Source organism: Gadus macrocephalus, chromosome 1 (genome assembly GCF_031168955.1).
Source record: "Gadus macrocephalus chromosome 1, ASM3116895v1".
In the NCBI taxonomy this organism is placed as follows: domain Eukaryota; kingdom Metazoa; phylum Chordata; class Actinopteri; order Gadiformes; family Gadidae; genus Gadus; species Gadus macrocephalus.
This window is the reverse complement of record NC_082382.1, coordinates 9483408-9509435: the sequence shown is the minus strand read 5'-3', so window position 1 is coordinate 9509435 and position 26028 is coordinate 9483408. Positions and strand designations below refer to the sequence as shown.

The 26028-nt window shown below is 47.8% G+C and overlaps 2 protein-coding genes across 2 annotated transcripts; both read right to left on the bottom strand.

Moving 5' to 3' along the window:
- Window positions 1-3676: 3676 nt before the first annotated feature.
- On the bottom strand, window positions 3677-13313 carry tamalin (trafficking regulator and scaffold protein tamalin). The gene is made up of 8 exons (XM_060048087.1): window positions 12920-13313; window positions 10921-10973; window positions 9542-9596; window positions 7885-7987; window positions 6703-6796; window positions 5634-5700; window positions 5016-5082; window positions 3677-4764 (listed from the first exon to the last, which is right to left on the bottom strand). Exons 1-8 carry the CDS (start codon window positions 13115-13117, stop codon window positions 4193-4195), a joined length of 1209 nt encoding a protein of 402 aa, XP_059904070.1. The 5' UTR covers window positions 13118-13313; the 3' UTR covers window positions 3677-4192.
- Window positions 13314-13931: 618 nt separating this feature from the next.
- On the bottom strand, window positions 13932-25858 carry dgkaa (diacylglycerol kinase, alpha a). Its single transcript, XM_060047966.1, is given in 20 exon segments — window positions 13932-15065; window positions 15642-15702; window positions 15965-16082; window positions 16561-16747; window positions 16867-16957; window positions 17544-17608; window positions 17731-17891; window positions 18270-18359; window positions 18858-18943; window positions 19175-19249; window positions 19345-19418; window positions 21426-21512; window positions 21973-22071; window positions 22248-22367; window positions 22449-22537; window positions 22679-22796; window positions 24647-24691; window positions 24693-24764; window positions 25576-25650; window positions 25781-25858. Coding segments are annotated over 19 exon segments (1770 nt in total). The 5' UTR covers window positions 25627-25650; window positions 25781-25858; the 3' UTR covers window positions 13932-14984.
- Between the last annotated feature and the right edge of the window lie 170 nt (window positions 25859-26028).

Genomic DNA, 26028 nt, shown 5'->3' with positions numbered 1-26028 from the left:
TGTAGCCTATCCTATACTAGAGTAAACCCTGTGTTTTGTTGCTTTAACAGCTCCGGAAAACGCCAGTTGCCTGCTACAGCCTGATCCCGACCACTTCCTCTGTTTGGAAACCGGAAGAGGTTCTGCGTGTTGTTATCTTTCGTGCAGGCGAGGCGTAGATACCAACTCATACGTCAATTCTACACGAGTGAATATGAGTGGTAGAAATACTAGAATTGGTTAGCTGGTGACTAATCACTCAGGGCCATGTAGGGAAACCAACAAGGTCATTGGTGGGGAATTACATAAACATTGTTGTTGCTTTAAGATCGGGTTGAGGCGTATAATTTGAGTCATTCAGTCATTTCCTTCTATTGTTTCCTCCAGCTTTTTCTTTCTTTGTAGTGTTCCTAGAGTAGAGACACGCTGTCCTCAGCCCCACTCCATGCCAGCTCTGTGTTACACAACGTCCTGTGACGACCTCCCGCTCCGACTGGCCGGCTGGCTGTCCCGGTGGGCAGGAGGGACAGCGTTTGAGGGACGGGGTTAACCCAGGGGCAGCCCGGCCTCAAGGCTTCTCCAACCGCTGCCCGGTCCCGGAGTTCTGTTCTGTCATTCTGTTCCGTCTTCTCATTTGCGGATAACGTCATGAAGGGGGCCGCCGCATCGTTTGAGTAATGAGTGACACCTGTGTCCAGGAGGACTTCTCTCTCTGTGTTGTCTCACACGCACGTCGCAACCATTACTGATTACCTGAATATTCTCCAATCTTTGCATGTTGTGTTGTTAGTTTCATTATCTTGTTCCTTTTTTATTCTTCTTTTCTTGAATACTGAGCATTAACGATGTCCAACGGCTTGGGGTTAGGATGTAACGGCGTTACGTGACGTTTTGGATGAAAGCCCCCACCAACTGACTTATTTTTAGAAGGTGTAGTTGTAGTATTATTAGCGCTGCTATACAGATATATGGTATTTAATCATGTCTGCTGTTTAAATGTGTGACAGAGGAAATGAAAAGCGTCACCCCACAGCTTCCCTATCTAACAAAGTTGTGTACGCACGCATCATAAAAGCAGGTATAAAAGAGGAACTGGTCCGATAAGCAACAAGCCTTCTTAATGCGCCAGCTGTGGTCTGTGTATTGACCCTAACTTCCTCAGTGTAATAGAGGGAAACTAAATGATTCACAGGATAGATAAATATATATATTAGAAGTTTAATTCAAAAATGGTCCTGAATGGTCCATGATTAATGTGGGGTAGGTGATTCTGAAATATTCATGTGCACATCATTTAATGATTGATCCTTTTCTTCATGTTGGGCCTAAACAGAGTTGGGTTTGTTGAGATTTGCTCCTTGCCAGCTGTTGTGGTCAGAGGCTGAAGGAACCTGCCCATCTGTACACTGAAATAAAACCATGTCCGTTAACAGCCAGCCCCACCTGTCACTTCGTTGAGCAGGAAGCTGGTGTATGTGTGTCAGTGTGTGTGTGCCAGTGTGTGTGTGCCAGTGTGTGTGTGTGTGTGTGTGTGTGTGTGTGTGTGTGTTGGTGGTGGTAATTTGAGCACAATTCAACCGCTGCAGCAGAAAGAAAGTCTTTCATTATCTTTCATGCTTGCTATCTTGGCAAACATCTTTACCTACAGTTATTGCCTCTGCCAACACACCCCCACATACACACACACACACACAGGCATCCATACACACAACTGCATGTGTGCACAAGCACACACACACACACACACACACAAACACACGGTCCATATCTCTGAGCTTGTTGGCAGTTTGCTGTCAGTCTCATTCAAGGCCTTCCCTTTAATCAGAAGGATGAACGGGAACTGCACCCATGGTGATCCACAACGAAACATTTGAACAATGTTCACGAGTGAGCGGATCGATTGCGAGGGGTTAAGAGATTGAACGAGACCGAGTGTTTTTACACGCTGCTCCAAGTCCACCCTCACCCACAGCCTGTCCTCACACCTGTCGCTCCGCCAGGTGTCCCTTGTATTGCGTTGGCTGTTGGCACAAATCATGTGAAGTGAAGTGTTTCTTTAACATAAACACACACACACAGACACACACAGACACACACACACACAAGTAGACAGACGTCTATTTTAGTTGATCTTTCATTCTGAAAATTGAGCGTCTGGTATATGACCTCACAGCTCTGCCCACATCCTGCGCTAACGTTGTTCGTGATATCTTCAGACACATCAACGCACGCACAGCCACCCACATTCAGCCCACGTGAGCCCGGTCCTTGGATCTAAAGGCCTGTATTATGGTGTGCCTGGGATACGATTGCCCCAACAAGAATCCCCTCCGCTGAGCAGAGGAGCAGCCAGCACTGGTGGAGCATGTCAAATTAGATTCGACAGTTCCTACTTCCATACACCTGAAATGCAAATGAGAAGCAAATGGACCACAGCGGGGAGGGGGGGGGAGGGGGTCAGTCCTGAAATCTCCTGGCTTTGATATGATCCAAAATACAATATCCCAGTTTTTTTACTAAAACGATTAAAGTCTATGGTTGTGCTAATAACTGAAAATGTAAGGAGTTACGATAAGTGAGTCGCGATTTGTACTCACGAGTATATTTACAAAAGGAGTGACTGTTTGGACTCATCGCAGCGGTTGTAGACAGTGCGGGCCTATCCTGTTGGAGCAAAGACAGAACAAACGCATCCCTATAGCTGTGGACAAACAGTGGCGTTTTACTGCGGGCTGGTGCTTAAAGCCCTGTTGGCCGCCCTCCCACTCTTCTAATCTGCCATTGTAAGAATTGCCAAATGCTCAGTGCAAAGCCTTTGTCTCAGACCTCCATTAAATGGCCCTTTCACACGTTGATTTTAGAAGACAATCATCGCGCCTGGTTAGCCCGTCGTTATGCCTTGGCCCTGAAAGCCCCATTTGTTACCAGACCATGTTTTAAGCAACGACTAATGTGAATGACAAACCCTTACGTCAGATTCCTCTCCCACCCCCAGCAGTCTCCTCCCCACCCAGGACAACACAACACGGCTGAACTCCAGCACATGGCTCACATTCCAGCCCCCCCCCCCCCCCCCCCCTCCCCCAATCATCAGCACGCCTGACGCGAGCGTGAATGAGTGACGGAGGACAATGTGGGGATCGTGGAGCAGACAAACAAGAAAAGTGAGCAAGTGACCACGGGTGACCTCAAGGGTCAGCTGTGACCCTGAAGTGAAAAGATGACCCCAACCCCCCATTTTCTCCTCCACCACCCTCTCAACACACACACACACACACACACACACACACACAGACCCAGTGGTCATCCGAGCCACCCATGGGAACATGGTTGCTTGAAAGTGAAGGGCTAGGCAGTGTCAGCATGCAGCAGCGACATTAAGAAGGCGGTGTTGTATGGGATACAGGCATCAGCCTTTCTCCACACATTCCTCTGCATTCTCCCAACAATCATCTCTGTTCAGGCGCAGCACAAGAGCCTCCGCACATAAAAGCCTTGAAATCACGCGTAGCCAACAACATTTCTGCAGCCACAGAGAGTTCACCATCGCAGCTGAAGGGCACTAGTCTTTAACTGGAATGTGAGGGAATCTCCACTGTGACTCTACCAAAACTGTTTACGCGAAGAAGGGAAGGAGTTGGTTTTAGTTTTAGTGAACCGCTGTGAATGTCTCGAACAAAAGACTCATTCTTACAAGTTCTACAGGGATACAAACAAGCAAGTCGTAACCAAAATGCAACATATTTATTTAAAAAAATGGACTTTGGTGATAAATCAGGACAAAACTGAACCAGCCAAAAATGTTTTATACAAAATTCCGTCTTGAAAACTGACTTTAACAAGGCACCATTCATTCAAAAGGACTAAATAAAACTTGGTGCATGCAATCAAAACAATTAAGTAAAATAAATAAATAACTTAAAACAACCAAAAAACGTACAATGTCAAAATATACAGGTGTAAAGGCCCCCCCCCCCATCCGGAACGAAGCCCCGCCCCCACCCTCCAGAGGCACGTGTAGGAAAATAAGGTGCAATTGAGATGAACAATCAAGACTTTGGTCTCATTTCCTTTCCGCCTCTAGTCTTTGGCAGGGTTTTGTAATGGCTATTCTTTGGCAAGTCTTTGGCGTCCAGTCGGACGGTTTTGCAACGCAGTTCTGAGCGCGTTCACACCGTTCCGGCCGAGGCGACGGGGCGATGGGGCTCGGAGCTCAGAGCTTGCTCTCCTCTTCCTCCAGGGGAAGGTTCAGCCCCGGGATGAACTTGAGCAGCCGCCTGCGGAAGCTCTTCTGCTTGGGCTTCCTCTGGGGCAGCGGGCCTCGCCCCAAGACGCTCGGCCTCTCGCCCGAGGAAATGGTCGTCGACGCGGTGGTCGACGAGGGTTCCCGCACGTAGCTGCGCGTGCTGGCGCTGCGCGTGAGCTGCGTCTTGGCCGTGGAGAACAGCTCGCTGGCCGGCCGCAGACGCAACTTCCTCTGCGGCGTCGGGGCCTCCGTCTTCTTCTTTTGCTGCTGCTGCTCCTCGCCGCACACCTTGCCGTTGCCTGTTCCGTTAGCGGTGCCGGTGCGCTCCGCCTGGTAGAGGCAGGTCTGGTAGAGGGGGTCCTCCTCGCCGGCGGTGGCGGTGCTGAGGGCGCTGGCGCTGCTGCTGGTGCTGCCGCCGCCGCCGCCGCCGCCCGTGCAGCGCGCGGCGCGCAGCACGGCCGGGCTGGGCGCGCCCAGGCTGCCATAGATCCCCGCCGACTCCAGGGACTCGTAGACGGCCGCGTCGCTCAGCACGATGCCTGCAGCAGGGGAGGGGGGGGGGGGGGGGGGGGGGGGGGGGGGGAGAGGTTCAGACACTGTTGGGGGACGGGGACGGGGGGACATGTCGCGCACAGAGACGTGGTGACGAGCTACTGAAGTTGGACGCCTGGAAGAGGGCTGTCTGGATGTAGCACTGAAGATGCAGTGGAATAATTTGTCGACATTCTCTAGCAGTAATATATCTATCCAGCTATATCTATAGAACTATGTGGAACGTCTCAGGACCTACCGTGAACCAGCCGCTGCTCCTGCACCATCAGTGATCGAAACTCGTCCCACTTTTCATGCAGAGTTTGCTGAAAGTCCAAGTTCAAACACGGCGTTAATTCTTCTACACAAATTGAGAAGACATCACACATCTACTTAAAGTCGTATGGCCGCGTTTGCGTGGGTATGCATCTCAAAACAAAAGCTTGTCCGACACCGGGCGCACATGGGCTAAGCCCGGAGCAGATGGGCTAATTTTGAGGGGGGGGGGGGGGGGGGGGGCTGCCTCTCCCGGGACGCCCTGGACAGGCTGCTCCGTGCGACAGAATGCAGCCGTGTCCACCGCTCAGACCCCGCGCACACGCACGGCCGCTAGCGCGCCGCAAGAAGCTACAGCCGCTGCCTTGTGACAGGTGGGAGCGTTGTAGCCAGGGGGGGTTGAGGCGTGGGGTTGTCAATAACAGGTGGGGCGGGGGGTTGGTCCCGGGTTCTATATCCAGCGTGCAAGCACGGTGGTGGTGGGGAATCCGTGTTCTCTTGGCAGTTTAAAGTGCTGGCCGTGCATACATTCTGAACTCTGAGGGAGCTAGCTAGCTGTGCGTGCTAGCTGTGCGCGCGCGTGCGTGCGTGTGTGTGTTACCTTCAGGTACTGCAGGCGAGCCTCTAGCTCTGCCTTCCGTATGGAGTCGCTGTACACCGTCTCCAGCCTGCAGCAGAACAACAAAGCAGTCAGATTAGTTGCAATGCTGGAACGAAGGCAGTAAATGCTACAAGGTTCCACATGGAATAGGCCCATTAAAAAAGGGAAACGCTAGTTTGAGCCATGTTAAAACACTGCTTCACGAGACACGGGAAATGGACCCAAAATTGAGTCTCTAGTCTTAAGAGTGACTTCACAAGGAAAGAAATACAAAAAACAGATGTTTCTACCAACACACTTTGGTGTCGAGTGTCTTTTAGATCACAGTTGAGGTCTTCCTATTTTATAGAGCAGCTTTCAACTTCAATGCCTAGTTAAACTCTAGCTAATACGGACGCCCGATTGCTCCAATAAAACGTTCTGATGATTCTCATGTGGTTCACAGCCCGTCTTCAAAAAGCCAGCATGAGGAGGATGTTGGACTAATTGGTCGGTCCGTCTTTATGAGATAAGAGTCAGAATGCAGTTGAACACCCACCCGAGGGCTGGACTAATTAGAAGACCGGGTGTTGAAAGGCCTTAATTGCTTCCACTTCGGCTAACACATCCCAGTCTTACAAAACATCACAACCTTCCTTACATTTATAACTTAGAAAAAGGAAAAGAAAAAGAAAAATAGATCTTTATAGATATATCTATATAGATACATATTTTGTGAAATACTTAAGCACTGTGTGACATACTTAGAGGAACTGACCAAAATGTATAACAAAAGCATGTAATTTGAGCTCCTTTCATCGCCAAAACAACCAAACCGAGACATGTAGCATGAGTTGGCATAACTCAACCCCTGTTTCCTTAGAAAAGATGCACTTCTGATACAATTCACTTTGTCACGACACCGAAACCAACAATCATCCCATTATGATGATAGATCAAACACACACACACACACACACACACACACACACACACACACACACACACACACACACACACACACACACACACACACACACACACACACACACACACACACACACACACACACACACACACACACACACACCTGATGGAGTTGCCGCAGGCCCTGATGAGCTGGACGATCTCCTTGTGGCGGAAGCCGTCAACGGCGGCCTCGTTGACGCTGGAGATGGTGTCCCCTGCGTGAGCAAAAAATACATCTGTGAACCAACCACCATCAGATGTGCTCCTCTGTGGCTGGTGTTCAGGCCTACGAGGCCAAGTCCAAATGAGAGTTGGCCGGAACCAAGCGTTTCCCCTCCACATGCGATACAAATGTTTCACTACGAATGTGCACTCGTGGCATTTGACCGCTCCTTGCACTCATTAATTAAAACCATTTGTTTTTATTTGTTTCTATGTATATTCGACCCAACTCTTGTTATAAGGCCTCTCAATAGCCGAATCAGAGCCACTATTCACCCTTTAAAGTTGAGAATGTTTTTTTGTCTTTATAAAATTGTGAGACATTCATATCACAATGACCCAACTGCTCTTGTACTTTATCCAAAACAAATAAATAGAACAATTAGACGAGGTTCAAACATTATCTTTGAGAGGCAGACATTTTCTCATTGGTGATATTTTTAGAGTCAACAGACACTGGCTCATCATTGTCGTCTGTTGACGTCACGCTGAGTGAGGAAAGCCGCGAAGGAGGGCATGCGAGGAATGAGGGAAGTGAAACTGGAATGACATGTGCAGGTTGGACTGAGGAAGAAGTCACATGATCTGCATGACAGATGGGGACAGCAGCGCGTGACGCTCGTGGCATTGTTCCCAACAACTAACCAGAAACGTTTACAGCATCTGCCATCATATGAATCCTTAAACTTATCAGTGCAGTACTGTTTCATAAGCAGGCCATTTCCATCCAACTCTGAGTTAGAAGAACAAATGTGTGCCATAAGAAAGTAACACTGCAATAAAAAAAAGTGTTTTTACTAGTCCAGTCTGGCACGTTAGTGAGAGCTAGCAGACTCCTGTTGGATGGCCCTCTTTCAGCCTCTCTTTTAGCGTTTGTCGACTAAATTAGCCTCTCTTTTAGTGTTTGCTGACAGGAAAATTAGTTGACGCATTGTTATATTTGTACTTCCTTAAAGCAGGCTGAAACCAGAGTGTGTGTGCACAAAAAAGGGAAGATCGGGAGCTTGGCAGGAAGAATCTAAAATAGAGATCGATTTTCAATTCTGCTTTAGATGGCCAAATCTAAAAGGTCAACACTCACCAACTTTGAGTCCTGCTTGCTGGGCGGGGCTATCGTCGTGCACCTTGCACACAAACGTGCACATCTCCACCGAGTTCTGGTCCTGGTGGTGCAGCCCATAGGTCTGGAGGAACACAAACACAGGACGCCATTAACACTCGGCAGCTACTGGTGGGTGCCACAATGTTTAAGGATATGCAACCATTTGGAAAAACATGCATGGTTCCCCAATAAACCACTGAAACAGACGCCGATAGTCGATGCAAAGGCGTAGACAAACATATAATACTGATAATTAGCAACCAGACATTGCTGATATGCAAAGCAAGTCTTTCAGTTCCCTCATCTGGCAGACGGTTCACCAGTCTTTATAAAATGGTGTGTAGTTGAAAAAAACATGTCCGACCTTAACCTTTGGTTATTGTTTTTGGTAACCATGCGCTGCCAAGTAATCATTCGCAGTTTCTGTTCCTCTATGAGCACGGAACAGGCGTGTAAAACCCACCCTCATCCCAGCAGCTACAACAGTCAGTCAACTGGTATCAGCGGGCCTACCGCCTTCCTCTGTAACCATGGTGACAGGAAAACATGCTTCCTTGAGAGGAAAATACTTTTGTGCACTTTGACAAAGTTACGCACACATCAGATTATAAATAATAGACCTATGAATACCATCTGGTTCATTTTGTTGTCAAAATATAGAATATGTCTCATGCTTATAGAGGACACTTCATCCTTGAAAAGGAAAACATATCTCTATACAAGCGCCGTAGTATTTAGGATGATGGTTTACACTAGCCAGTTAGTTTCAACGCAAGCTTCTTGTTCTGAGCGGTGGGGCAGTGAGGCAACACTGCATGCAAACTATTCTATGAATTTGATTACTTGAACCATGGAGGACATGGCGGTAAACACGATGCCAACACGGTGACGTCACACCACGAGAGCCCACGGCACGCAGCGACGCTTTGCAGTCATCCATCTCATCTCTGACTGCCTCACTTCCTGTCGGCCGCGACACGACAGGAAGGGCGGGGAACATCCAGCCGCGCAATAAATAGAACAATATTTCAGTTTGGACCGGTCTAGACCGCAAAAATGTTTTCTCTCTGGGGGCCGAGCGACACCAGACCTCTGTGAACAGCAGCAGAGGGCCGACCACAGAGCGGGCCGTGACTGCGCACCGCCAGGGCTTCAGACGGGCGCCCGAGGCCCGGCCCCACCGCGGTCCGTGTTCCGGCTGTTCCGGCAGGAATGCGCCGACCTCAGCTCCACACTGGGGAGATTGTGCGGCGGCCCTGAAGGGCCCGGGGCCGCGGAGGAGAGGACACGCTTGTCGAGGTCGAATGTGCAAACGACAAACAAAGTTATGTCTGCTGAGAGCGTCTCGAGGGCACGACGGCAACAAGAAACACACAGGTATTCCATGAGAAGCAGACAAAGTACCGGAACCAGGGCTCGAAATAGAGGAGGACTGGGTGGCGGCGTGGGAGCGCTGCGACGGGGGTGGGACCGATGCGTGACCAACGGCCCAGACACCCATCAGAGGGAGAGTATCAGGAGGGGGGGGGGGGGGTGTCATGAGGAAGGCCAACTCGTCTGCAGAAGTCCCATTTGACGTCTCTAGGAGAGCAACAGGTAAAACCTCCACCAGCGCACTCCGTATCGGTCCTCTTACCTGGATCTCAAAACCAAAGGACTCCTCCTCCGTTTTCTCCAGGACGACCACCTTCCTGGAGACACGACAAGACACCACACATGAATACAGCATGTCATCATCATTTCAATGTTCCCTCACATCCACTTGCTCAATTTATAGCCTTTTCTAACGCTTTATCTAGTCTCATTTTGTTTCATCATTTCATTTTTTCAATTTTGACCTCAAGTGATGGCTTACTGACAAGGCTGGAAAACAGCGAACTTGATACATAGTTCTGCATTTTCATTATGAGAACTCCGCCCTTTGTTGCCTCATCGACCCAGGGCCAATCTCTACATTCACAGAACGACTGATAACAGGATCGTCAGCTAAAGTGGAGGAAGCGATGAGGAACCTTGCTGTGATCCTTCTGGGTTTAAAAACCTTTTTCAGGGTTATCAGCCAAGGGATTTAAAATATGCGAGACGCAGCCTTGAAAGCCATTCTGGAGACTGGTAATATGAACAGAGATTGGATCCATCCGTGGGCCTTTAAACCCCTAGTGAGGAGAGATTAGGCGAAGATGAACCAGAGTGATACTGTGATACAATAACACAGAGCATAAGGTCTGCTGGAAGACCCGGAAAAACAGCAGATAAGCGAGCGTCATGGTCGAGTGCAACTTTATGCAAATCCCAGTGCAGCGACAGAAGTGGACAAGAGTTCCCTTGTAGCCCGTAGCGTGTGGACGTCACGATTGTAACTGTACAGGGCTGCCACCGTCTCCGTGGTCGTCACAATTTATCCCAGCTCTGGGGCAGAATATCATACATAGTAATGACCAGGGAGACGAAGAGATTAGTGTTGTGATGAGAGTCGGCTACTGACTCTAGCCATGAGAGTCAAGAGGCCTTATGGATGTCTGCAAGCCACAACAACGACTCTCTTTACACCAGACAGCCTGCTTATTCTCTGATATTAAGAAACACAACTTTTACCATCACAGGCTATGATTAGGTAGCAGAAGGGAGTGATTATACTTAATGTACACACTTATTGTATGTCGTACGTCCTGCTACTCAAAAAAAGGGTTAGTTGTGTAGCATCTTATCCAAGCCATCTTTGTTGTATACAGGGAATGGGTCAACCTAGCGATTGTTAGTGCTTGGCACTTGGTTCTATGAACATCCTTACTGTACCGACAGCGATATATTGTTTCACCTTCTTCTGACAAATGCACTTATTGTAAGTCCCTATGGACAAAAGTGTGTGCTAAATGCCCTGAATGTGAATGTAAATGATTATTAAAAAGAAGTATGGATGAACACGGCACCAGGAGATCCGGTGTGGGAGTGAGGGAAGATTAGACACGGGAGAGAGCAGGAGGTGGGGGGGGGGGGGGGGGGGGGGGGGCGTACCTTTGAGGTTCGGGGGACTGCGCCAGCGGTTTCCATTTCTGCAGTCCGCCTCCCTGTGAGAACGGAGAGGGGGAAGGAAACGTGCGTAAGTTACCACAACACCACACCTCCTCCGAGGGCTTAGACGCCATCCGCGTCAGACTTACCGGGGCTTTCCTCTCCGCTTTCGTGGACGTATACCTACGTCTGCACGCCCTGTCTTTGAACAGGACGCCTGTGTACACGTGCCATGGGGCTGTGTCTGAGCGGCACAATTAAAAAGGCCCTCAAACCAGAACTACCAGTCGGGCAAATCTTTGTTGACCTTACACACCTGTTGGTAAACAACACAGTCCATGGAGGAGGAGCTATTTAGAGCGATTACATCAAACACGATGACCTCATGGAGCTTTTGCCATAGGCCTGTTATTAAAACTGATATATTCTGTGTAGAAAATACATCTTTATCCAGCTTCATAAAGCTACACCATTGACATAGGTCTAGCACTAGTAGACGTGGCCTATACCCACAATTGCCACATTGAGGGGGAACCCAGGGGAAATAACGTGCGAGGGCAGGGGTCCCCCCCGCCCCACCCTACTGTAAATACGAGGGATATCTCTTCAGCTGAGCTGCGCCTAATCAGTCCGGTCCATTCACCTCTGTTCCACCTCCATGTCCTCTACCGCTGCTCATATGAAAGGCCGCTTTGTGGGGCAGCTGCTGGCTGGGCTGTAAATGTTGCTCTCTTTATTTCCCCAACACTTACAGAATTGTCCCAAGCCCTTCTCAATGCGTGCATTTACCCCCCCCCACCCCAAGAGACCAATGAGAGCACAGTGGACTCCCGGTCCCTGAACACAATGCACAGTGTTGTTGCCGGAGACTGGATCCCAAGTCAATGAGCCCTTGGGCCCGAGAACACCTAAACACCGCCCCCCCCACCCCAAAACACACACACACACACACACACACACACACACACACACACACACACACACACACACACACACACACACACACACACACACACACACACACACACACACACACACACACACACACACACACACACACACACACACACTTACGCATAGTAGGGGATTCTCATCCATTTATGGGTTGAGAAACAAAAAAATATACACTAAAAGTTTAGGATACATCTGCCTGCATGAACTTTGCGTGAATAAATAAGATATTTTCTTCACAAGATACTTGAGTTTAGAAGACAGTTAATATGCTCAATAGAAAAACATTACACTTAACTTACCCACAACGGATACGTTAATTTCATTTAAATTAATTCACCAAAGGTTTGTTAGGTCTGTCCTCAGGCAATTCCGTTTACTTCCAAGTCGAATGTGAGCAAATTAACTCTTCAGTTGTTCAAATATGTTGACGAATAAACTCGTTTTTGTTTTAAATGTCTGCGCAAACAGACTGTACAACATGGGGGACTGGATGGCTCTGAACATCATCCTTAGCAGATGCTTATCAAACTGCATTTGACACACTGACTGACTCCACTGTGTGTTGGGGGTCTAAGAACATCACTGTATGTTGGTGGTCCACATCCCTGTATGTTGGCGGTCCTACCCCATCACTGTATGTTGGGGGTCCACATCCCTGTATGTTGGCGGTCCTACCCCGCCGTCACTGTATGTTGGGGGTCCACATAGTGATGTGGACACCCAACATACAGTGGTTTGGTTAGGATGCCTCCCGATGGTCGCTACAAGTGCATCACGTGTCAAGTGATATTCTGTTGCTCCTCATGCGCATCTATCTTTTCTTCACCTGCGTGTTTTGACAATTTTAACGTGTTGATGCTTGCAACATTTAACATAATTATTAAGCTTATGCATAATTCATAAAATAAAAAATCGTGTCAAGTCGGTCCAAAAGGAAACACCTGATTGCAAATGCACTTTTTAACATGGTGATGGGGGCCACCACACTCCTGCCCTTACTTCACAGCTACAGAGAAAGTTTGGTCCCAGGATCCGGGGAACTACTCACCCTGTTGAAGGTCCGGGGCAATGTCCCGCCGGAGTACGCTAAAGTTTTGTAGTTGTAAACCTCCGAGGAATTTGGTCGCAACTCCACCGTTTTGCAACTATCTGACTTTGATGAAGGGAAATAAATGTCATTATCCTGAATTGATAATCCACCCTGAGGATTGTTGGAATTGACCTTCTTCAGCCTCCTGAAAGTCATTGTTGTGCTCCACTATTAAAGATGCCAAGTGCAGACAAATAACTGAGTAAGTATTCTCTCGCTCAAAATGTGATGAACTTCCCAGTGTCCGCTGCAGTGTAGTTGTGACTGTGATAGGCAACATGTGAGCAGCTGAAGGGTTCCTCCTGGTGATTCACTCAGGGGCGGGGCCTCAGAGAGAACCGCGTCCCCGACCCACGGAGAACCAATGGGACGGGGTGCTCCACATTGGCGTTATTAACGAGAGGGAGCGAGAGATAGCGACAGCAAGAGAGAGAGAGAGAGAGAGAGAGAGAGAGAGAGAGAGAGAGAGAGAGAGAGAGAGAGAGAGAGAGAAAGAGAGCGAAAGAGAGAGAGAGCGAGAGAGCGAGAGCGCGAGGTACTTCCGACAGAGGGGGTCCGTTTCCGTCACATTTTTCGTGAAATTTTCGCTCCGGGATCTGCTATCTGATACGCAAAGATCATTGGAAGTAAGAGACCGAACAAGTTAGACCGGGAAAACGCTCTAGTGCTACATCCTCTCAGCCTAATTGAAAGCCAAAAGCAACGTCAACTTCGACTTCTCTAGCTCCTAATCGCCTTATCTGATGCTGTGTGCACTTTGCATGTAAACATTTCGTGTCTTCGATGGCATTTTGGATTCAGAATTTTACAATTTATAGTTTATATTTCAAATAACATACAAATAATAGTGATCTGGAAATCACATCTGATTCATGCATGAAACAAATGACACCAATAAAAAAAAGGGTTACCTAACCCTTACCATAAGCATTGGTTACAGAAAAGTTGATGGAAATAAATTACAACCAAACAAGTTTATCATGGTTTATTAAAACCTTGATTCACTACTACAGTATAATATCAACATTCTCAATATTAATTGAAAAATATATGGCAAATGAAAGCATTTAAACACGCACCACAACAGTTGACAGAGCGTTTTAAATAAAATATTTTGAAAAAATATATAAATTATGAGTTATTACTGAACACATTAAAATTAACTAAATAGAATACAGCATGGCATTGCTGTACATATGCACATTCAAAGCGGTATAGACATCTATAGGCTGCGGCGTCTTAGAGGCATCTATTCTGTGGTAGACCTTGTTAATAATTTCCCCTTCCTGGCATAAGTATCGATATGAAAGTGAAACATACAAATACAATTGTAAAGAAAATGAATTCAAACCGAGTAAAGATCAGCCAAAACTGAAACTTAAGTTAACCTTCTGCGGTTTGAGGTTAAAATGTACAGTCCAATTATTTCTCAAGCTAATCGAGTTATGCTAATTTGGCAATACAGCAATTCAAACTCAACTTCAGCGATAAAAGAGGTAGGCTATTCTAGAAGTCCCCTTCCACTATGATCCCACTACATTAAGAGCATGTAGGCTAACTAATCATATCATAAACAACAGAGAACTTATCAAAAGGCACAAACAATGGCATATGAAGCTTGCTCGAAGTTTTGCTTTCATCCCTCCGTTGATATTGTAATACTTCAGATGGTCGTACACAGTTGCGGTAAATGGGTCGTACATTTGTAAGGAATTGGGGGATTCAAAAGAAACCAGAGAAGAAAAACAGAGAAGTCAAATTTGGTCAAAATGATATACCCATGAATGAAGATCCTATACATTTCTAAAAGGCCACATCGACAGGGTTGCATTCCTAAAAGGCGTGTCATGCTTAATTGATTCTGTATTAAAGGAGCACTGGAAGTTCCCCAGTGCGTACCTACTTTACATCACTGCATTCAACGCTACGCATTCAGCCTAAACATTCACAACAGAATATTACCAAAGAGAAATCTTTCTGCCCCTGGTCGGTCAGTGGGTCATAGTCACCAATGTGATGGTATTTATTTGTAGCTGAAAAAGCTGGAAGACTTGGCCAGGGGGGCCATCAGCATGTTGGCTTGATTTTTGTGTGTGATGTGAATCTAAAAAGAGAGGAAAGGAAGGAAAACACAAAAAGCTATTTAACAAAATAGAAATACAAATTGTGTGTATGTTCTCATGGTCACAATATCAGAAAAACCTGTGGACTCTAAACACAAACTCCTTCTACAGAGCCATACGACTACATGTTTGTTTTGGTACAGTCAGTACTGGCCATCGAGGGCAAAGTGTTGCACTGTGAGTTGCAAGCCATCGATATTTATAAAACATGTTTTGACATGTTTATAGACATAACATTGATAAAGTCCCAGGCCATGTTTTGGTTGGTCCCGATCTCCTGCGTGGGTTTGCTATCGTGTATGATAGAGCCATGTGGGTTTGCTATCGTGTATGATAGAGCCATGTGGGTTTGCCATCGTGTATGATAGAGCCATGTGGGTTTGCTATCGTGTATGATAGAGCCATGTGGGTTTGCCATCGTGTATGATAGAGCCATGTGGGTTTGCTATCGTGTATGATAGAGCCATGTGGGTTTGCCATCGTGTATGATAGAGCCATGTGGGTTTGCCATCGTGTATGATAGAGCCATGTGTGTTTGTTTGTGCTACAGGGCTCACCGTGCAGGGAGGCTGCATCCAGGGCTCTCCATCGATCTGCATGGGCAGGGCCTTGGTTGTCCTGCGACCGTTGGTAAGCATTGAGAAGGAGCAGCAACACAAAAAAGAGTGAGCAAATAACAAACCAATTGCCCCCTCATCACCCCTCATTTGTATGTGAAACGTGATCTGCTGAAAATGAAAGAGCACACTTCTATTATGCCAACGAGAATTCAGGATCATGATTAGCAAGTGATGAAAGTCAATGAGGGCAGCCATTGGCTAAGTGCTCAGGAGGGGGGGGGGGGGGGGGGGGGGGGGGGGGGGGGGGGGGGCGTGCTCACCTTATGGTGATCTGTGAGGTCTTGGCCAGCCTCACTGCACTCTTCATGCCCGTGTAGATCTGACCCATTTCAATGACCCCCTCCAGGCCCACCACCTCCAGCCTGCGGTCACTGACGTCTGGAGGCAAAGGGAGTCATGAGGAACAGAACCTCACAGAGAAACACGCCCATGATACAAACAGATATGAGGAGTCATTAGAAATGCCAAAATCCATGGGGAAATGTGTTCTTAGACTCAAAGCTGGTGTCTTTATTCATCCATCAAAGTTTGATCAATTAATGATGTGGTACGAGAAGCTTGATTGACATTTACCGGGTCCAACCGTGACAAGGCGCCGAACGCCAAGAGGGTTTAATTCAACCTCCTATATTGTCACTGGCAGTGTTTTATCCATTACACATCAGTTTTAAAAGCATCGACAAAGTGGTTCTGAATCTGTCGGTTCAACCAGGAAGGACATTGAACATTTGATCAGTTTCAATTCAACACTTGACCGGAGACGGTCATCAAATGGTGGAGGACAAGTGAATCAGCGGCCTAATATCCGTCTCCCTCGGGGGTCCCGGTCCAACGCCCGGTGACCCGGCTCGGGTACCTTGTGTGGTGACCTTGAGGACCTCCGGGTCGACGATGACCTCGGGCTCCTCCTGGCCCGCAGCGGCCTTCACGTCCCCCTTCTTCATCTCCCCCCACAGGTTGGAGCCGCCGTGCATGCTGGGAATGTTGAGAACCGCGATCCCCTCCATCGAGAGGCTACTGAGGTCTATAGGCATACCGCAGCACTGACCACACACACACAGAGCAGGCAGTGAAGGAAACATGACGCCATTGGCCCTACTGTCTGACTGAGCACTTTTTCTGCCATTCATATTAATGGTAAGGCATCATTTTCTGTTCTTACCTCAATTGTCATACACTCATTGACTTTCTTGCAGGATGCAGAGATTGTTTCTGAAGTGGCAAATTCAAAATACCACAGCTTATTCTTCATTCTGTATCCGTACATAAAACAGGCACCACAGTTTAGTGTTAGTATTTAGTACTGGCATTTAAATCCTCAAATACTGTGCCAAACATTAACCCAAGCCAACTGGTGGATTTGCAGAATTATGCCAGGTCAAATATGACCTTTTAATCGCTAAGAGTGTTAGAACTGGCCCATTAAAGCCCACACAGTCCCCGAGGTAATGGAGTGTTGTGCTGGAACTCAGAAATAGATTTGGATAGCTGCAATGCTGAGAATCATGATAATGATAATTATAATAATATTATATTATAACTACTGTCGTATTTTGAACTACACTTAAATAGAGTTCAAACTGACATGGATAGAGGACATGTTTGCAAATGTCTTTCAACTGTATTTAAAGCATAATTCATAAATGACCCCAGACATGACGGTTTGTGTAGATTGCTGCTAAACATGGGAGAGATGTATGCTATTATCTAGATAGATAATTTAGAAAATGGCATTTCATTGCTAAACAGCACGTAGGTCAAGGGAATCATCAGTCTTTTGGCACACAGGTGAATATCAGGATGATTCCTGGTTTAAGTATGTCATGTTGTTGCCCACACCTGCTATTAAACTTCTGAGGATGCTTCTCCCTCATGGTGTGAAATCGGTGCGCGATGGAGGCGTCCTGTCAATCATAAAGCAAAAAGCACCATGATGAACCCAGTGAGAGACGGGCCCGGCCTGCGGGCGCCAGGAGACAGGAGGTGGACCCTCCTGCCTCCTGGACCTGGGTGGTGGCGGACTCACCACTCCGATGGAGAAGTAGTTGTTGATGATCTCGTAGGGCACGGGGTCCCCCTCCTCCTGGTCGGGGTCCGTCACCACCCGCACGCTCCAGCGGTCCATGAGCACCGGGGAGCTGCCCTCCAGCTCCTTCAGCACCCGGGCCAGGTCCACGCCATCGTACCCTGGGGGACGGGGGGGGGGGGGGGGGGACACACCAATTAAACACTGAACTAAAACTCTGGGCCTTTGTTCTGTTTGGAAGGGAGCACGCACACGCACACACGTACGCACGCACACACGTGCACACGCACACACGTACGCACGCACACACACGCACACACACACACACACACACACTTTCACACACACACACACACACACACACACACACACACACACACACACACACACACACACACACACACACACACACACACAGACACAACACACACACACGCACACAAACACACACAAACACACACACACACACACACACACTGAAGGTCTTTATCTTTGACATGTCAAAGCCGTTTGTTCATAGTGTTAAGTCGTTTTCTCACCTCCTCCCCATCGGAGACATCTTGCGAGGTCATTTCCTGTTCCGAGTGGCAGCACAGCTACAGGTGGTCGTACCAGAAGGTTTGCTTTGTCTAAACAGTGGGATGGGAAAAGGAGAATAATAATAGAAAAAAGGGCGAATGCGTCAGGATCATTGGTTGTAAAATGAGTTCTACATTTTTTTATTTTGCTAGTGTTTAAGTGACACTGAGTACCAGTATTATCAGGGTTCTCCCAAGATAATGTCATAATGGCCTGGGAACCAAACAATTCTGCAAGTTCACATTTTTCTACGCATTTGCTTTTATTGACCTCGTGAAGAAATTTCCGTGGAGAACCCTGAATTTATTACATTAAATGACAAATTAGCACCTCCTGCAGGTAAACCAGAGTCACTGCATCAACAGAGTCTCTGGCCAAGAAGCATGCTATAAAGTTACAATAGCTCAATCAAATGGCACATAAATAATATGTGTACCATCAAGTGATCCGTTAGAATTACCAGACGATAGATAACATGCGTTAATGAAATATATGGAAAATAAATAAATAAATGAGCTAAACGTATACTGTCTGTATACATTTCTCACCTATGGCATCCAGGATCCAGCCCACGGTGCCGTCTCCCCCGCACACCAAGATCCTGTAGTCTTGCAGGCTTCGGAAGAAACTCAGTCTGAAAATATATTGAATAAAGAAAAGGCTATTTCAAATACAAATGGAAACTAAAATAGCATTCTATTTTTGGTCTCAAGAGGGGCTTAAGATATCGTTTGCTCCAGAAATCCATTTAGTAATGTGGTTCAGCATTGCATTTAGACTTCAATTTAGAAAACGACACCAAAGTTTGGACTTGTGTTTAACGTTCTTGTGATTAATCGAGCTAAGCTTGCGGCTGGCCCCCCACCCTTGTGCAGGTCCCCCGTTCAGCAGGTTGAAGACCTGCCGTGGGTTCAGCAGGTACTGGAACTTCCTCAGCACCCTGAGGCAGAACAAGAGAAGGAGTGAGGCGACTGCAAAGGAACTCAACATTTACACTTCGATTCCATACTCAACATCTATACACTCGTGACTCACTTTTCGCCCTGTTTCCCTCCACTTTTAGGGTTCACAAACACCAGCAGAGGATGGGTGTTGGCCACTGGGCTGATCTGTACAACAGAGGGGCAAAACCGCCATGAGTTAAGACGCCAGTTGGCCAGCCCCCTGTCTACGTAATAACAAGGCAGACGGGCTGTGCAGAAACGACTGACAGTACAAAGGATCCCTCCGGGCTGGCTGAAAAGACGCAAGCCCCCATCCGCCAGAGATAGAAGAGACGGGACATGAAATGCCAACAGGGCAATTCTGAGGACCACACAGGCCTGTATCAAATGTCTCACAAACGATTATGTCTCCCGAACTGATTATTGAACATTGGCCCTCACCCGCGTGGAAGGGGGTAGCGACGAAGCACTCGTGATCAAATGGGCGTCGTCGCACCCTCACACCTCTTTATCTCTCGCAAATGAGTGGTTGCTTATAATTGCTGTGAGTTAATGGTTATTGATCCTCATATTCTGTCCACGCTGCAGAACTGTGAGGTGGTGCTGAGAGGAAGGGTGTGGGCGGTGCTGGACATGAATGGATGGATGCTATCGGACCCCTCCAGGGACCATCTAGGGTTCCTTACAGTACAAATGAGACAATGACACCAGTTTGTACTGTTTCCTCTGGACCTTTGTCATGGCTGACAGTATCCATGACAAAGGTCCAGGGGAACGTGTGATGTCATGGCTACGGACGATACACTGTCCCCAGGACGGTTCCGAAGTAAATGCACAGATGTACCACGTCGCTATTTGAAGTGCCCAGAATTATATAGGAACAATTTAGTTTGTCCGTTTGTTTGTAATTAAGGACATTTCTAAATGAAATCCCTTGGTTGCAGAAGTCACCACTCCATCTTCCCGGAAACATCCAGAGTTGTATGGTCATACTGAACCCTGAAATAATATAATAGGTACTCAGTAGTCACAAAATATCCACAGTAACAATTCTTTGCAACATCCCAAATAGTTACCTCCATATTGCATAACTTCACACCTTGTTCTCCAATACCTATGTATGAGGATTGGTACAAGCTGTACTTGTACAAATACACCCTGGCGGATTTACATTTTACGTTGCAGGGCTGTAGTCTGAAGCGTTGAGCCTCTACTTTGGTGTCTCACACAAGTCCAGCATAGTGTCCAGCTGAGCTAATCATAGATAAAATACATAAAACACTTTGGTGTTACACTGTGGCCTACAGACAAACACATAGGGTACGGGACACACCCCAGGTGAAACACATAACTTTCATCAAACATATGATTACAACAGATGAAGGACTTCAGGCAGAGCATTGTCGTCACACAAAACATCTCCTGTCTTCTCAATCTGTCCTCGGTTAAGGTATTTGCACAATTGCCAAACTCTTTTGCATTGAACACAAGTTTCAGCATGATCCCAGCAACCAAACATAAAGGCCCTGGGACCTGTCTGTTCATTACTTTTAATAAGAACTTTGTGACACACAGCCATCTCTGAAATGCAAGTGGTTTTACATCCCCTCATTCACGACGACAAAGATCGCAAAGTGAAAACAAGCTTTTCCTCCCGATAGACACAGTAGCAGTGTCAGAGGAAGGGTGCACTGTCTCTACCGAGTACAACTGGACCTCTGATCTCTTCTTAGGTTGACATGTACCCAGGGTGCAGGTTTGTGGCTTATATTCAGAGCAGAGTGCAGGTCACCAGACATCGGCCCGTTTGTCACGGCAGACTATGTAGGGTGGACTGCATGTTTATAAACTCATTGAAAATGCCTTTGAATGAATCACACAATGACGGCTGATGAATGCAGATCCCTGTGGATATAACCGTGTTGTGCTGGGCTTATGCACACCAAGGAAGGCACAGAGCACTCTATGCTCTCACTTTTCCCACGCCGGGTCGTCCTAGTGACACCTATTATCAGAGGCCTCGCCCTGTCCCGCGGTGCGCAGCCACGCCAGTTCCCCTGTGGAGCCTCCTCCCTCTCCTCCTCCTCCCTCTCCTCCTCCTCCCTCTCCTCCTCCTTCTGCTCCTCCCTCTCCTCCTCCTCCTCCCTCCGTGTCGTTGTGCGGGGACAATACCTGCAGCACCTGGCCGTCGGGAGTGGTGTTGAACTCAGATTCCTCTGTGGCCGTTGGGCATCCGTTCTTCACCTCTCCTCGCCGCTCCTTCACAGAGACAGAACACCATCGGTCAGATCAGCCCGTGTTTGCTTTAGAGGAATAGCAGTGGCATGCCTCAGGGTCGATTCTGCATACTAGCAGAATCGACACTCAATAGTCATCATCCTAGCATAGTTCATCAATAGTGAGCCTCCTAGCATATACAATCAATAGTGATCATCCTAGCCTATCCATCAATATTGAGCATCCTAGCATATACACTCAATAGTTATCATCCTAGCATAGACCATCAATAGTGAGCCTCCTAGCATATACACTCAATAGTAAACATCTTAGCATATAAAGAAATGTAATGATGAGCAACCTAGCCTTTAAAGACACTCAAAAGTGAGCATCCTAGAACACAAAGACAATGGTGAACGTCCTAGCACATAAAGACACTCCACAGTGAGCATCATTTAAATGCAGGAAGGAACCGTGAGCGGATGAGCCGTGAGTGTCTGACCTTTATGACGGGGTATATGGCCCAGGGAGGGAGGACGTGGTCTCGGAGGGGTCCGCAGGTGCACTCTATCGGCTCGTGGGCGACACACTCGTCGTGGCGCTGTGGAGAAGCAGAGGTCACGTGACATTCAGACCCGTTTACTGCAAAACGAGGTCGACAAAAGAAGAGCACGAAAGACAAAAAGCTGAAGAAGAAACTGACAGAGATGATGAGAAAAAGTTCAAGAAAAAGGGGAAAACGACCGAGGGAGGAAGGTGGAGCGGCCCTCAGCGTACCATGGTGTGGCACCAGACGCAGTGTTTGCCCGAAAGGCCCTGGTAGCTCTTTATCTTCTTCTGGCATTTGTCACACTTCCCCGAGTCGCAGTTCCCGATCACCCAGTCATGCGCTGGGACCTGGAACATAGGTGTTAACCGTTTACAACCCGCTCAGCTTTCTGATCAATGCATTCTCTGGGAACAGGAATGTAAAAATACCCCGGTTTCTTTCTTTGACTTGACGTAAGTCCTGGTGCAGGGAGCCGTGCTCCGGTTGGCACAGCGGCCGTGGACCGTGTATTTACAACCTGTTCAACCAAACAAAAGACTCACATTCACTATGAAAGTCTACATAGAAGCTTTCTATTTAGGTAAATAACATTGCTTGCTGTCTTCCAGAAAGAAAACTGTTGCACCACTGCCCTCTGGTGGTGCAGTGGAGTACTTACAGGTGCAGCACAGGCCCTGTTTCCTCAGTCCCAGCAGCATGTTCTGGCAGACGTTGCAGTAAACAGGCTTGTTGAAATGCTTCATTCTCCAAAGATGCTGCCCGTCCTTCTGGGTCATCTGCAAGAGCAAAGACATCGGTGTCATGGGAGACGTTCACCAGATCTCCTTCACCAAACATGGATTGTGGTTTAGCTTATATATTTTTTCATAATTGCTTAAAATAGTCTAGTGAAACCCTGCTGTCATTGTAAGAAACTACAACTCATCCTAGGCGGCTGCAATACGTGGAAACAATGCTTCACCACTACCCCTTTTCCATTACAGAGATCTTCATATTTTTTGCAGGGTATATGTGTGCTGTGTGCAAGGCGTGCAAAAGTCACTCTTCCCACCCACGCACTGACTGCTGCAGACAAATGGCATCTCTCATGATCATAACACAGCCCAGAGGGGACCGGCGACAGGCTCTCAAGCTCTTAACACTTAAGTCCTTTACATCTCTCTGTGTCTTTAGCCAGTTTGGTTTTATTCCGTTTTGTTGGCTGAAATGCATCCAAGATGCAGGTTACGATGTCATTTATTAACACCGGACAGCGAATATATACACACACACACACACACACACACACACACACACACACACACACACACACACACACACACACACACACACACACACACACACACACACACACACACACACACACACACACACACACACACACACACACACACACACACATACAGCCAAACACACACAAGTACAAATGGTAACACATGTCAACATTATTAGAGAGAATTGAATTTAAGCTAGGGTAGGCAATTTGGAGAAACCAGCCAGAGGAAGCTAGATTGAACATGTTCCAACTAAAGTGCCACCCGTCCCTCAGGCTGTGTGTGTGTTCCCTCCAAAGCCACTTCCCCAAACACAGGAGCTGCTCTGCTCGCTCCAGCCATGGTCCACCTAGCCATGTGGATGACTCATGTGCAGTAAGCACACGGGCAGAATGCGTGCGGGTAGCCGTGTGGGTAGACAGACAGGCAGGCCGCCCGCTTCACACATGTATTATAGGACGGGCTCATCATCACAGGCCTTCGACAGCCAAAGATACTGGATTTAGTCATAGCATTTTGTTGAGGGTTGTCGAAGCAAAGAGGCTTTCAACAGAAACACGACTCTAGCTGTAACCAGCGACATCATTGACATCGTACGACATCGACGGCATCTCCCACATCCAACAGTCTGGCCAGTGCGCCAGTGAACTGTGGGGAGCCGTGGGAGTGCCGAGTGCCGCCCACGCACGGCCTCCGCCTGGGTCCTGGCTGCACGGGTGTCTGGAAATAGCCTGAGGGGAAATCCCTGGCATTGTGGCGGAGGCTTGGTACACTCACAGAGCCTGTCTGGTGGGCCCCAGTCTGCAGCAGATGGCTTCACAGCATGAAGAAGGGATACGGGGGCTCCGCAGAAACCCTTCTGCAGAACAATGCGCCGTCGGAACGGTGCTTCAGGAGATAAACATACTCTCTGGATACCAAGACAAGCCTGCGCCGAGATCGACCCGCCAAATGGTGCCTCCCTGGGGAAGTCTGTGTGAAATAACACCCGTGTCTAACAAACTGTAGTGGTTGTAGTTAATTGATTTATAAAAAAAAGAATAGACTCGATTGTCAGTTATTCGTGCAAACTAAGTCAGTCATTTAAGGAGAACCTCACAGCTTCTCGATGGCGCGTACGACCGCGCCCTGTTGCAGACTGAGTCTGCGGAAAAAAACAACAAGGGACTAGAGGGCACCAAACAGGAACGACTCTTTCCTTTTTCCCTGGTTGCTCAACAACACATGAGCGCAGCCAGCCACGCACACGCTGCTTCCTGGTGGCCCCACCGCCTTGAGCCAACACAGACTCACAGAACAACACACCAGCCGCCGGGGGGAGAGCGGGCCAGGGGGCCGGCCGTGCGCCGTACCTTCAGCCCCAGCAGGACCAGCAGGGGGATGTTATTCATGCCCCCCCTCCACCCACTCGTCCAGGGACACGGTGCCGCTGCTGTCGGCGTCGATGGCCACCATCATGTCCTTCAGCACCTGGGAGACACCAGAGTCCGGCCGTCAACTCTGGATCAGCACTCAGGCACGCACGCACGCACACGCACACACACATACACACACCGTGTTTGTGTGTGTGTGTGCGGTGTGTCTGCCCTGAACAGGTTTCCCGACTCTGTGATCGTAATCTCCCTGACAGTTGTACCCAAGATGTTATCACTGGAAAATGAGTAACAGGTTTTTATTGGGCCAAATTGGTTAAGTGGAACACACACGTGGAAGCACATTTTATAATAAATGTGTCAAAGTTGTAGACTCTGTCTGTATTGTATTGTTTTACATTCAGAATTGTTTCACACAACTGGTCAATTAAAAGACAATACTGGTCTAGCTGATCAAACCATAGTTACTGTTCTGTAGATCCCGGATTAAACATTCAGTACCAATTAAATTAGTCAACACGACTTGTAAACAGATAGTACTTTGGGCTTCTGGAATCGAGGTGCGTCAGTCAGTGCTGATTTTGTTGACAACCGTGAAACGCCATTCAAGCCCTTTACGAAATGTCTTATAACAAAGACCACAGTGCTATATCACTATTGTTTAAATTCACAGCAGGCGTGTTAACTCATGACGCTCAAAGTAGAATTGGCAGAATGAACAGAATTTGACAGATAATACTGTTAACTGATGTTTTAGGGAAGCCCGGGGAGATGTTACGATGGTTTGATCACCCAGACGGGTGTGGTCCTCTCAAGTAGATATTTTCTTGTGACGAGTCACGTTCGGTTGGTACAATGTGTTAAGTGTTAAGAGGAAGGATGTGGCATAGAGCCCACAGGGGACTCACAGGTCTGAGTTCGGACACATCCCATCCCAGGTAGTCTGCGGCGTGCATCATCTGGGCTATGATCCGGTCCACCTCCTGTGGGTACGGAGGCAACCAATCAACACATTGAACCAACACACTGCAGGACCCAGAGCGGCCCACGCTCTGTGGAACTAAGGGACGGGATGAACCACTATAACTGTACGTATAGAAGTACTGTACTCACAGAGCTGTCCAGGACCCGTTGCCATCCCGGTCGTAGAGCTTGAAGGCAACTTAGGAGGAGAAGAAGGAGAAGAACAATGAGAGACAGATGGACCAATAACAGTCAAGATATTTGTGTGTATGTGTGTGTGGTGTGTGTGTGTGTGTGTGTGTGTGTGTGTGTGTGTGTGTGTGTGTGTGTGTGTGTGTGTGTGTGTGTGTGTGTGTGTGTGTGTGTGTGTGTGTGTGTGTGTGTGTGTTGTGTGTGTG